At 38.7% G+C, this 14,181-nt stretch overlaps 2 protein-coding genes across 2 annotated transcripts in view; one reads left to right on the top strand and one right to left on the bottom strand.

Moving 5' to 3' along the window:
• ATP5F1A (ATP synthase F1 subunit alpha) overlaps positions 1-14,181 on the bottom strand; it is a 521,274-nt gene that overhangs the window by 405,353 nt on the left and 101,740 nt on the right. The gene's annotated exons all lie outside the window — the stretch shown is intronic.
• Positions 1-14,181, top strand: part of LOC126020102 (E3 ubiquitin-protein ligase RNF165-like) — a 205,977-nt gene that overhangs the window by 188,604 nt on the left and 3,192 nt on the right. Inside the window, exon 8 of the mRNA XM_049781582.1 lies at positions 3,315-3,317. Within this exon, the coding sequence (XP_049637539.1) occupies positions 3,315-3,317 (3 nt within the window). The remainder of the gene's footprint in view (positions 1-3,314; positions 3,318-14,181) is intronic.

Here is a 14,181-nt window from a genome sequence, read left to right as displayed (position 1 = left end):
ATCAAATGCAGAACAACTCCATAAAGCAGAAGAGATTAGAAAAGAACCTTAAGGCAAAGGATCATACAATGGAAAAAGTACTCAAAGAATGTGAACAGATGAAAATAGAAGTCTTTGATAAACTCAACAAAAACAATATAAGAATTATTGAAGTCCTAGAGGCCCAGGAAGGCTTCCACAGGAAGAATCAACAGTCAAAGACATCATAACAGAGAAACTCCCAGAGCTTAAGACTGCATGCAGTCAAATCCTGCATGCCCGAAGAGTACCAGCTAAAAGAGACCGAAAGAAAAACACCCCAAGACATGTCCTAGTCACAATGACGAATCCTACAGATAGAGATAAAATATTGAAAGTAGCGAGATCAAAAAAGGAAATTACATTCAAAGGAGCATCCATAAGATTTACAGCAGACGTCACAAGAAACTCTCAAGGCCAGAAGACAGTGGTGGATATTGTGACAAGACTTAACGAAATGGAGGCTTCACCTAGAATACTGCACCCAGCCTGACTCACAATCAGGTTTTAAGGAAGGATACATAGCTTCACAGATAAACAATTCAAAAACTTCACAGATGCAAAAACAGCCTTAAATGAAAAACTGAAAGGTCTACTTTAAGACAAGAGAGACCAAGAAACACACCAAACTTATACACAAAGATGACATTAAATCCTATGACAATCATCTCCCTCAATGTCAATGGACTAAATGCATCAATTAAGAGACACAGACTGGTGAAATGGAACAAAAAGATGAACCCAACCTTCTGCTTCCTACAAGAAACAAACCTGAATAGTCAGAACAAACAGGCTCAAAATCAAAGGCTGGAGCAAAATCATCCAAGCAAACAACACCCTTAAAAAAGCTGGGGAGGCCATATTAATATCTGATGATAGCAAATTTAGACTCAGAGAAATTGTAAGGAACAAAGATGGACACTTTGTCCTAATCAAGGGATAAGTACAACAGGAAGAAATCACACTACTAAACATATATGCACCCAACAAGAGAGCAGCAAGTTATCTAATACAATTATTGACAAACTTGAAAAAAGACATCAATAATAACAAAATAATTGTGGGCGACCTCAACACGGCCCTGTCAACACTTGATAGATTAACCAGACTAAAACCCAACAAAAATATTCTAGCCCTAAAAAGAGAAATGGAAGGAGGACTAGTCAATATATATAGAACACTCCATCCCCAGAAACTTGGATATACATTCTTTTCCAATGTACATGGATCATTCTCCAGTATAGACCACATGCTGCTACATAAAACATACCTCCATAAAATCAAGAGAATAGAAATTTTGCAGGCTACCATTGCTGACCACAAGGCTCTGAAATTAGATATGAACTACAAAGGAACACAAAAGAAGAACTTTAACAACTGTAAATTAAACAGCCTGCTACTGAACAACCAGGGGGTCTGAGATGAAATCAAAGAGGAAATCAAAACTTTCCTGGAAACAAATGACAATGAAGACACAAAGTCAGAATCTATGGGACACCGCAAAGCGGTCCTGAGAGAAAAATTTATAGCTTTGCAAGCACACATCAGAAAAGATGAAGGGTCATACCCAAACAGTTTAATGAGACAGCTTATAAAATTAGAAAATGATCAACAAAGGAACCAAAATTAGGAACACAGAAGAAAATAACAAAGCTGAGTGCAGAAATCAATGAAATGGAAACCCAAAAAACAATCTGAAAAAGAATATGGAGGCATTACTTTCTCCATCTTTAAACTATCACAAAGCAATACTTATCAAAACAGCATGGTATTGGAATAAAGAGAGACCTTCTGATCAGTGTAATAGGCTTGAGCATTCAGAGAATGTTCCCTAGACATACAATCACCTAATTTTTGACAAAGGAGCAAGAAATCCTAAATGGAACAAGGAAAGCATCTTCAACAAGTGGTGTTGGCACAACTGGCTAGCCACTTGTAAAAAACTGAACTTAGACCCCCATCTAACATCATGTATGAAGATAAAATCCAAATGTATTAAGGACCTTGATATCAGACCTGATACCATAAGGTATATAAAAGAACACGTAGGTAAAACACTCCATGACATTGAGACTAAAGGCATCTTCAAAAAGGAAACTTCACTCTCCAAACAAGTGAAAGCAGAGATTAACGGATGGGAATATATTAAGCTGAGAAGCTTCTGCATCTCAAAGGAAAGAGTTCCCAGGATACAAGAGTCACCCAATGAGTGGGAGAAACTATTCACCCAATACCCACCAGATAAGAGGCTAAAATCCAAAATATACAAGACACTGACAGACCTTTACAAGAAAATAACATCTAATCCCATCAAAAAATGGGGAGAAGAAATGGACAATTTGACAAAAAAGAAATACAAATGGCCAAAAAGCACATGAAAAAATGCTCCATATCACTAATAATCAGGGACATGCAAATAAAAACAACTATGAAATACCACCTTACACCACAGAGATTGGCACACAACACAAAGAATGAGTGTTGGTTGGGATGTGGAGAGAAAGGAACTCTTATCCACTGCTGGTGGGAATGTAGTCTAGTTCAACCTTTATGGAAAGCGATATGGAGATTCCTCCCAAACCTGGAAATTTAGCTCCCATATGATCCAGCTATCCCACTCATAGGGATATACCCTAGGAACACAAAAATACATACAAAAATCCCTTCCTTACACCTATATTCATTGCAACACTATTTACCATAGCAAGACTCTGGAAATAACCAAGATACCCTTCAACAGATGAATGGCTAAAGAAATTGTGGTACATATACACAATGGAATATTATGCAGCTATCAGGAGAGATGAAGTCATGGACTTTTTCCATACATGGATGTACATGGAATCTATTATTCTGAGTGTATTAAGTCAAAGGGAGAGAGAAAATCGCAGAATAGTTTCAGTCATCTATGAGTTTTAAGAAAAATGAAAGACATTCTTGCAATACTTTTCAGAGGCAAAAGAGAGGAGGGCTGGAAGTTTCAGCTTACTTCATGAAGTCATCACAAAAACTGATGAATGGGGGGCCGGGCGGTGGCGCTGGAGGTAAGGTGCCTGCCTTGCCTGCGCTAGCCTAGGACAGACCGCGGTTCGATCCCCCGGCGTTCCATATGGTCCCCCAAGAAGCCAGGAGCAACCTCTGAGCGCATAGCCAGAAGTAACCCCTGAGCGTCACAGGGTGTGGCCCAAAAACCAAAAAAAAACAAAAAAAACAAAAAAAAAAAAACTGATGAATGTAGTTAGAGAAATAACTACATTGAGAACTATTCTAACAATGAGAATGAATGAGGGAAGTAGAAAGTCTGTCTAGAGTACAGGCAGGCGTGGGGTGTGGAGGAGGGTGATTTGGGACATTGGTGATGGGAATTTTGCACTGGTGAAGGGGGGTTTTCTTTACATGACTGAAACTCAACCATAATCATGTATGTAATTAAGGTGTTTAAATAAAGATATTAACAAATTTAAATTATAAAATATTGGAAGCATCCATAATATTTTTCAATAATTGAATGCTTAACATTTTATGATGTATAATTGTATAATATAGTATATCATACAATGAAATATTCTTCCTTTAAAGGAAGGGAGATATTAAACAAGTAAAGACATGAATGAACCTTACTGCATATTGCTGAGTGAAATAGCCAATCTGAAATAGCTGAATGCTATAGGATTCTAATTTATATAGCATCTGGAAAGAGCTAAACTAGAATACCAGGCAAATGCCTGATATTGCTAAGGGCTTCTGGAAAGGGAGCATGAATAGTTGGATTACAGTGGATGTTTTATGGCGGTGTGGATGCTGATATTAACTATGGTAATAAACAGTGTGTCACTATTTGTTTATTTACAAAAATACCATAATAAATCATGATTTTACTAATAGGTGAAATTGTGTTGGAGGGGAAACAATATGGCAAAATGCTATATTTTTCTGCTCATTTTTAATGAGGTAAAACAATTTTATTTAAATAAATTTGCCTAAGAAATGTAAGAGGGAGAGAAAGAGAGAGCTAATTTTCAAGAGAGATCATGGGCTTTTTCATGGGGGAAAACCAACAGTACAAATCTCAGGTTGAGATGCAGGTCAATCTCTAGGATAGAGGTGGAGAAGAGCCTTGCAGGTGTCTCCAAAGTTGGGTTTACAGGAGGGTTTCTTCCAAAATGCCTTGGCTTGGAGTTTTGTACATGCAGAAAAGTTAATCTGGGTGTTGTGTCAGGGAAAGGTCTTGGGTTCTTAAAGATTTTCATATCCTCATTGTAACTTTAGATTCTCTTTCTCGGGGGTGGGGGTTTCCACCCTTCTCTGAGTGCTGCCTCAATTCCTGCATCTGGCTGGTAATTCTTTTTCTCTATATTCAAGAGTTTAGTATTTGCATCTCACAGGGTTGTGTTCTTAATCATCTTAGACTAGTAGAGTTAGATATCTTCCCCCAAATCTTGTTTCCAGGTCTCCTATCTCTCTGTCTACAACATCTCTCCCTAAAGGTTTAACCACCTTAAATCTTTTTTTTTAATTTTTATTTTGATCATATTGGCTTACATATCTTTTACAGTAGTATTTTAGGTACATATTAACTTTGAATCAGGGGAATCCCCATCACCAAATTTGTCCTCCCCCATCCCCATTTCCTTTCTGCAACCCATATCCCCCACCATCATCCCCTGGGCTGCTAGAGTAGGTGGTCCCCTCTTTGTCTAGCTTACTATTAGTGATCATATAACTGTTTGGTCCTGGTACCCTCCCTTGTTTCCCCCTCTAATTGAGAGGCGGAGCTAGATAATTTGAGTTATGTGGTTTTGTTTGAGAGAAAGAAAAGCAATAGAATGGGGTAAAAATAAATAAGTTAAAAAATAAAAGAAAGGAAAAAACAAATAAGCTGAAAATGGGTGGAGTCCTTCTAGAGGCTTTGAACCTCAGTTTGAGAGAGGACATGGAAAAGGTAATTGAAACACCACAACAATACAGAAAGAAATACCAAATTAAATATCCAGTGAGCACAATAACAATAAAAACAAGCACCACACAATAGTCTAAGTCCTAAAATCAAACCATGCCAGAGTGCAAAAAGAAAGAGAAAGATAAGATAAAATAAAATAAAATTGGAGACATCAACTTCAATATCTACACCAAAATAAAGAAGTAAAAAAAATCAATCAATCAATATATATGTGGATAAAATGATTATTTTGTGCTTTTTTTTCTTTTTCCGCCTGCCTACGCACAGTATTTATTGGGGGATATTATGGAGGGAATTCCCTTGGCCTAGGAGATTCAGGGTTTCTCCACCTTAAATCTTTAATGGGGCACATGGGTAAAGATCCATCTTCTATAGTTACTTTACTGCTCGCAAAGGGCATGGACTTGGCTTTGTAAGAGAGTGAAATCTTATGTTAACAGTATTGATGGGGCCCAGCTAATGGTTTATTGGATTTCAAAGTTAGTCTAAAAAAGAAGGTCATCGGTTCGAATCCCGGCATCCCATATGGTCCCCCGTGCCTGCCAGGAGCAATTTCTGAGCCTGGAGCCAGGAAAAACCCCTGAGCACTGCTGGGTGTGACCCCCCCCCCAAAAAAAACACACAAATAAAAGAGATCAAATTAAACAGTAATTAAAAATAAGTGAGACCCTGGAGATACTGAAGGGGAAAAAAACCAAAAAACAACTTACCCTGGTCCAGAGATGGGCAGTTCTAAAAAAAAAAAAAAAAAAAAAAAAAAAAAAAAAAATTGGCCAGAGCATAAGCCTTTGTTCCTTTCTTTTGCAATTTAATGAGTGCTGTAAAAGAGTCTGAGCTCCTATTTCTGCTAGCATTCCATACAAAGGCATATAAAGATAACAAGATTGTTGCTTACCTTTTGAAAAGAAGAATAATGTCTAGTTTTTCTAAAAAAAAAAAAAAGAAAAAAAGGAGTTTAAATTACTTAAAACTAGATTCACAGGGGTAGGTAGATTTGTTTTCTATCAGAGTCCGATCATTGGTTGAGATAGAAAGAACTGACTTTATCTTGGAAAGATGGACTCAACTAGTAATTCTAGTAAGTTTTCAAGCAGTGGGAGTGCTCAGAGTAACTTGGTTAGAGTCCCTTTCCCCTTAATCAGTAATTTATCTAAATGGAATCCACTTTTCCAGGTTTTCATTTAAGACCTAACTACCGAGGGAGTGAGTAAGAAATGGCTGGATGTGGGGGTTTCCAGGCAGAGTGCTGATTGCTCTACCTGCAGAGTCTCCACCCGGCTGTGCTTCTTCTGAGGAAACTGAGCACCGGAAGGGAGCCCTGTCCTACTCTTCTCTGTCTTTCCTGAACTCTGGAAGCTCTCCTCAGAGCCCTGGGAAGCGAACCCCAAAGAAACTACATTTGGAAGCTACCCAGCGAGCCAGAAACTGAGCACCTGAAGGAAGCCCTGTCCTACTCTTCTCTGTCTTTCCTGAACTCTGGAAGCTCTCCTCAGAGCCCTGGGAAGCAAACCCCAAAGAAACGACATTCGGAAGCTACCCAGCGAGCCAGTGACTCTCCTCAGAGTCCTGGGAAGTGAACCCCAAAAATACAGCATTCTGAAGCTGCCCAGCGAGCGAGTGAAAACTACGCCTGACCAGTGGGGCCCGACTGTGAAAAACTGTGAGTGCTGCCTATGTGTGTCTCTCTGCTATCCTGTTGCGTGAACCTCCTGAGAGTGGGCTGAAAAGAGGCTCCAGAAGGCACTTAGCTCCACTTCGCTACGCAGCCGTGCGCTCTTTCTAAAAAAAGAACACCATCACAAGAAGAAAAAAACCACACTAAGAACTGTGCTGGATCACAGAAGCAAGAATTCCTCTCCAGACTGTCTTCTCTGCTGCGTGCTTGGGCCTAAGATTTGATCCTGTGTGAGGCTTCATCCACGGAGGACTCCCCTACCTCGGAGGCAAGTCGGCCCATCCAGAAAGGGGGAGCCAGAGAAGTGTGTTGCCTGCATCACATAACCAATGAATACCACCACAACACGTAGAAAAACCCACAATACAAGTGTGACAATGGGGAAACAACGCAGGCCAGCATCAGACATAGAGAATGAAGATGACAATTCTGATGACCAGTTAACGACCAACCAACTAATCAATCTCTCAGATAAGGACTTTAGAGTAGCAATATGGAATATACTCAAAGAACTCAAAGAAACCATGAATAGAATAGAACAGAACACTAATAAGAATCAAGAAAATATGAAGACAGAAATCACAAAACTCCAAACTGAAATAACATGTCAACTAACAGGCCTGAAAAAATCAGTAAACGAAGTGAATGACAAAATGGATAAGCTCTGGGACAGGGTATCAGAAGCTGAGAATAGACTTGGTGCTGTGGAAGATGAGATACATAACAATTCCATACAACAGGAGAGATTGAAAAAAAACTTAAAACAAATGAACAGACAATGGAAAAATTAGTCAAAGAATGGGAACAGATGAAAATAGAGGTCTATGATAAGATCAACAGAAACAACTTAAGAATCATTGGAGTCCCAGAGACCCAGGAAGAAAATTTCCAGGAAGAATCAACGGTCAAGAACATCATTAAAGAGAAACTCCCAGAGCTAAAGAATATATGTGATCAAATCCTGCATGCTCGAAGAGTACCAACCAAAAGAGACCCAAGAAAAACCACCCCAAGACACATCCTAGTCACAATGACAAATCCCACAGATAGAGACAGAATTCTGAAAACAGCAAAATCAAAAGGGGAAATTACATTCAAGCAAGCATCCTTGAGATTTACAGCAGACCTGTCACCAGAAACACTAAATGCCAGAAAGCAGTGGTGGGATATTGTGACAAGACTGAATGAAATGAATGCTTCACCTAGAATACTGTACCCAGCAAAACTCACTTTCAGGTTTGACGGAAGAATACATGGTTTCACAGACAAAAAACAGCTCAGAAACTTTACAGACTCAAAACCATTCTTAAGAGAAAAACTGAAAGACCTAATCTAAGACAAGACTGACCAAAAGACACACCAAATTTCGATATAAAGATGGCATTAAATCCCAGGACAATTCTTTCTCTCAACGTCAATGGACTAAATGCACCAGTTAAGAGACACAGAGTGGCTAAATGGATCAAAAAACTCAATCCAACCTTCTGCTGCCTACAAGAAACGCACCTGAATAGTCAGAACAAATATAGACTCAAAATAAAAGGCTGGAGAAAAGTTATCCAAGCAAACAACACCCATAAAAAAGCTGGAGTGGCCATACTAATATCAGATAATGCAAACTTTATACTCAGGAAGGTTGTAAGGGACAAAGATGGACATTTTATATTAATCAAGGGGTATGTAGAGCAGGAAGAAATAACTCTCCTAAACATATATGCACCAAATGAGGGGCCAGCAAAATATTTAAAACAACTGTTGACAAATCTGAAAAACAATATCAATAACAACACAATAATTGTGGGGGACCTCAACACTGCTTTGTCAACACTGGATAGGTCAACCAGACTGAAACCCAACAAGAATATACTAGACCTGAGGAGAGAAATGGAAGAAAGAGGCCTAGTGGATATATATAGGACACTCCATCCCCAGAAACCTGGATACACATTCTTCTCCAATGTACATGGGACATTCTCCAGGATAGACTACATGCTGGCACATAAAACATACCTCCATAAGATCAAGAGGATAGAAATTTTGCAGACTACCTTCGCTGACCACAAGGCTCTGAAATTATTTGTGAATTCCAAAGGGACTCAGAAGAAAAACTTTAACAGCTGGAAGTTAAACAGCCTCATACTCAATAACCAGTGGGTCCGAGATGAAATCAAGAAGGAAATCAAAAGGTTCCTGGAAACAAATGACAATAAAGACACAAACTATCAGAACTTATGGGACACAGCAAAAGCAGTACTGAGAGGAAAATTTATAGCTTTGCAAGCACACATCAGGAAGGAAGAAGGAGCTTACCTGAGTAGCTTAATGACACAGCTAATAGAACTAGAAAGTACTCAACAAAAGGACCCAAAAATAGGAAGACAGAAGGAAATAACAAAGCTGAGAGCAGAAATCAATGAAGTGGAAACCCAAAAAACAATCCGAAAGATCAACGAAAGCAGAAGTTGGTTCTTCGAAAAAATAAACAAGATTGATAGACCACTGGCAAACCTAACAAAGAAAGAGAGAGAGAGAAACTTGATAACTCGTATTAGGAATGAAAAAGGAGAGATCACTACTGATATGACAGAGATTCAAAGGGTAATCAGAAACTACTTTGAAAAACTCTATGCCACTAAAAATGAGAACCTGGAAGAAATGGATAAATTCTTGGACTCTTATAATCTTCCACGGTTGAAAGAAGAGGATGTAGCATATCTAAACACCCCCATCACCATTGATGAAATAAAAATGGTAATCAAAAGTCTGCCCAAAAACAAAAGCCCAGGCCCAGATGGATTCACTAATGAATTCTATCAAACTTTCCAAGAGGAACTACTACCAATCCTGGCAAGACTCTTTCATGAAATTGAACAAGTGGAAACACTCCCAAATAGCTTTTATGAAGCCAAAATCACCTTGATACCTAAACCAGACAGAGATGCTACGAAAAAAGAAAATTACAGACCAATATCGCTGATGAATGCAGATGCAAAGATCCTCAACAAAATCCTGGCAAATAGGATTCAATACCTCATTAAGAAGATCATCCACTACGATCAAGTAGGTTTCATCCCAGGAATGCAAGGATGGTTTAACATCCGTAAGTCTATCAACATAATACACAACATCAACAACAAGAAAAATAAAAACCACATGATTATATCAATAGATGCAGAGAAAGCATTTGACAAGGTCCAAAACCCATTCTTGATCAAAACTCTCAGCAAGATGGGAATGGAAGGAACCTTTCTCAATATAGTTAAGGCCATCTACCACAAGCCAGTGGCAAATATTATCCTCAATGGAGAAAAACTAAAAGCCTTCCCTCTAAATTCTGGCACAAGACAAGGCTGTCCTCTCTCACCACTCCTATTCAACATAGCACTGGAAGTGCTTGCTATAGCGATTAGGCAAGAAAAAGATATCAAGGGAATCCAGATAGGAAAGGAAGAAGTCAAGCTCTCACTGTTTGCAGATGACATGATGCTCTACTTAGAAAACCCTAAAGACTCTACCAAAAAGCTTCTAGAAACAATAGACTCATATAGCAAGGTGGCAGGCTACAAAATTAACACACAAAAATCAATGGCCTTTCTATACACCAATAGTAATAAGGAAGAAATGGACATTAAGAAAACAACCCCATTCACAATAGTGCCACACAAACTCAAATATCTTGGAATCAACTTGACTAAAATGTGAAAGACCTATACAAAGAAAACTATAAAACTCTGCTCCAAGAAATAAGAGAGGACACACGGAAATGGAAACACATACCCTGCTCATGGATTGGCAGGATTAACATCATCAAAATGGCAATACTCCCCAAGGCGTTATACAGATTCAACGCTATCCCTCTAAAGATACATATGACATTCTTCAAAGAGGTAGATCACGCACTTTTGAAATTTGTTTGGAACAATAAACACCCTAGAATAGCTAAAGCAATCATTGGGAAAAAGAATATGGGAGGAATTACTTTCCCCAACTTTAAACTTTACTACAAAGCAATAGTTATCAAAACAGCATGGTATTGGAATAAGGACAGACCCTCAGATCAGTGGAATAGGCTTGAATACTCAGAAAATGTTCCCCAGACATACAATCACCTAATTTTTGATAAAGGAGCAGGAAATCCTAAATGGAGCAAGGAAAGCCTCTTCAACAAGTGGTGTTGGCACAACTGGCTAGCCACTTGCAAAAAATTGAACTTAGACCCCCAGCTAACATCATGTACGAAGGTAAAATCCAAATGGATTAAAGACCTCGATATCAGACCCCAAACCATAAGATATATAGAACAACACATAGGCAAAACTCTCCAGGACATTGAGACTTCAGGCATCTTCAAGGAGGAAACTGCACTCTCCAAGCAAGTGAAAACAGAGATTAACAGATGGGAATATATTAAGTTGAGAAGCTTCTGCACCTCAAAGGAAACAGTGCCCAGGATACAAGAGCCACCCACTGAGTGGGAGAATCTATTCACCCAATACCCATCAGACAAGGGGCTAATCTCCAAAATATACAAGGCACTGACAGAAATTTACAAGAAAAAAACATCTAATCCCATCAAAAAATGGGGAGAAGAAATGAACAGACACTTTGACAAAGAAGAAATACACATGGCCAAAAGACACATGAAGAAATGCTCCACATCACTAATCATCAGGGAGATGCAAATCAAAACAACAATGAGATACCACCTCACACCACAGAGAATGGCACACATCACAAAGAATGAGAACAATCAGTGCTGGCGGGGATGTGGAGAGAAAGGAACCCTTATCCACTGCTGGTGGGAATGCCGTCTAGTTCAACCTTTATAGAAAGCAATATGGAGATTCCTCCAAAAACTGGAAATCGAGCTCCCATACGATCCAGCTATACCACTCCTAGGAATATACCCTAAGTACACAAAAATACAATACAAAAATCCCTTCCTTACACCTATATTCATTGCAGCACTATTTACCATAGCAAGACTCTGGAAACAACCAAGATGCCCTTCAACAGACGAATGGCTAAAGAAACTGTGGTACATATACACAATGGAATATTATGCAGCTGTCAGGAGGGATGAAGTCATGAAATTTTCCTATACATGGATGTACACAGAATCTATTATGCTGAGTGAAATAAGTCAGAGAGAGAGAGAGAAAAACGCAGAATTGTCTCACTCATCTATGGGTTTTAAGAAAAATGAAAGACATTCTTGCAATAATAAATTTCAGACACAAAAGAGAAAAGAGCTGGAAGTTCCAGCTCACCTCAGGAAGCTCACCACAAAGAGTGATGAGTTTAGTTAGAGAAATAACTACATTTTGAACTGTCCTAATATTGAGAATGTATGAGGGAAATGTAGAGCCTGTTTAGAGTACAGGCGGGGGTTGGGTGGGGAGGAGGGAGATTTGGGACTTGGGTGATGGGAATGTTGCACTGGTGATGGGTGGTGTTCCTTTTATGACTGAAACCCAAACACAATCATGTATGTAATCAAGGTGTTTAAAAAAAAAAAGACCTAACTACCAGACTGAATTTTGATTGGAGGCAATTCTCCATTTGGGAGAGGCAAAAACATTTCTATATTCTTGAATTGCCTGCTACAGATATCCTCAATGAATAATATGCTTAACGATATGGAGATTCCTCCAAAACCTAGAAATACCATTCCTAGAGATATACCCTAGGAACACAAAAATACAATACAAAAATCCCTTCCTCACACCTATATTAATTGCTGCCCTATTTACAATAGCCAGACTCTAGAAATAACCAAGATGCCCTTCAACAGATGATTGGCTAAAGAAACTGTGGTACATATACACAATGGACTATTATGCAGCCGTCAGGAGAAATGAAGTCATGAAACTTTCCTATACATGGATGTACATGAAATTTATTATGCTGAGTGAAATACATCAGAAGGAGAGAGTTAGACACAGAATAGTCTCACTCATCTATGAGTTTTAAGAAAAATAAAAGCCATTTTTGCAATAACCCTCACAAAGAGATGAGAGCTGGAAGTTCCAGTTCACAACATGAAGCTCACCACAAAGAGTGGTGAGTTCAGTTAGAGAAATAACTACATTGAGAACTATCATAAAAATGTGAATAAATGAGGAAAGTGGAAAGCCTGTCTAGAGGTGGGGGTGTGGTGGGGAGGAGGGATGTTTGGAACATCAGTAGTGGAAATCTTGCACTGGTGAAGAAGGGTGTTATTTACATGACTGAAACCCAACTAAAATCATATTTGTAATCAAGGTGTTTAAATAAAGATATTAATAAAAAAGAATAATATGCTTAAGTCTAGGCTTTCTGAATCCAATAAAATATTTAAAAAGGGCCCACCATACAATAATTCAAAGTGACTAAGTTGAAGTTTGGCCTGAGACACTATTCTGTATCTGAGAATGGTTTACAGGCAATAGTTAATCTGCTAAATTTATATGTAAACTAGCACTGATCATAAGGTTTATTATAAACAGATACATAATGTTATTAATTCATCTCTGTTGGAGAACTAAAAGCTTGACAAACATGGAGAAATGTGAAATGAGAGCACAATTATGGAACTTAAAGAAGCATTGATTTCTCAAAGTTTGAGAGACTGGCAGATCCTGTTTCTGGTTTGGATTTTCTTTCCTGGCCATGTTCTCACTGCATTCTCACAGGGTGGAAAAAAGAAGCTCTGGTGTCTTTTCCTCTTCCTACCAAGGCACTAATCACATTTGATCCACTCTCATAACCTCTTCTAATTTTAAGCACCTCCCAAAGGCCTCACCTTCTATTGCTAACTCATTGATTTATAGGGACAGACACAAACACTTTAGAGTGTTCAGTCCCCAAACACTTAAGAGCAGCATGACTTAAAAACAAATTTCCAGGACTCTGCTTTGTTCCTTTTCCTCTAAGAGGGGAATGATGTGTGGGTAGCTGTCACATTGGGTGCTCTAGGGATTTAGTGGGACATAGGCAAAACCATGTCTCAGCATCACACCTGACACTTGGTCACTCTAATGGAATGAGAACTGTACTCTAGGAGGAGGCCATGTGTTCTAGGCTTTCCCAGGTTGTCAGTGTCACGGTCCATGAATCTTGGCTTATGCCATTCCTCATAGACACACTTGAGTCAGCCCTGGAATGATTTCTGTCACTGTTTATTGAGTATCTAATAGGTTTCAGTTACAGATAGGGTGTACATTGAGAAAATGACAGTATTTCCATCATGAATAGTGTCATTTGCATGGAAAGATAAAAGCCTTTCTCTGGAGAATTAAAGAAAATGAAAATCCTGAATGCCATTATTATTTACCATATTTTCTGGTGTATAAGATGACTTTTGAAACAAAAAAAGGTCAACCAAAAATCGGGGGTTGTCTTATACGCCAAGTATATCCCAAAAAATGTTTCAATATGCCGCTAAACGAAAATTTTCTGAATATTGCCACAAAACAAATTTTCCAACTCGATCCTGCACCAATCAGTGCAAGGCTGCTCAGACCGCCTCTCTAACTCAGCCAATCCA

The sequence above is a fragment of the Suncus etruscus genome, chromosome 10 (genome assembly GCF_024139225.1).
Source record: "Suncus etruscus isolate mSunEtr1 chromosome 10, mSunEtr1.pri.cur, whole genome shotgun sequence".
Taxonomy (NCBI): domain Eukaryota; kingdom Metazoa; phylum Chordata; class Mammalia; order Eulipotyphla; family Soricidae; genus Suncus; species Suncus etruscus.
Note: the sequence above shows the minus strand (reverse complement) of the source record. Positions and strands in the feature narration are given on the sequence as shown.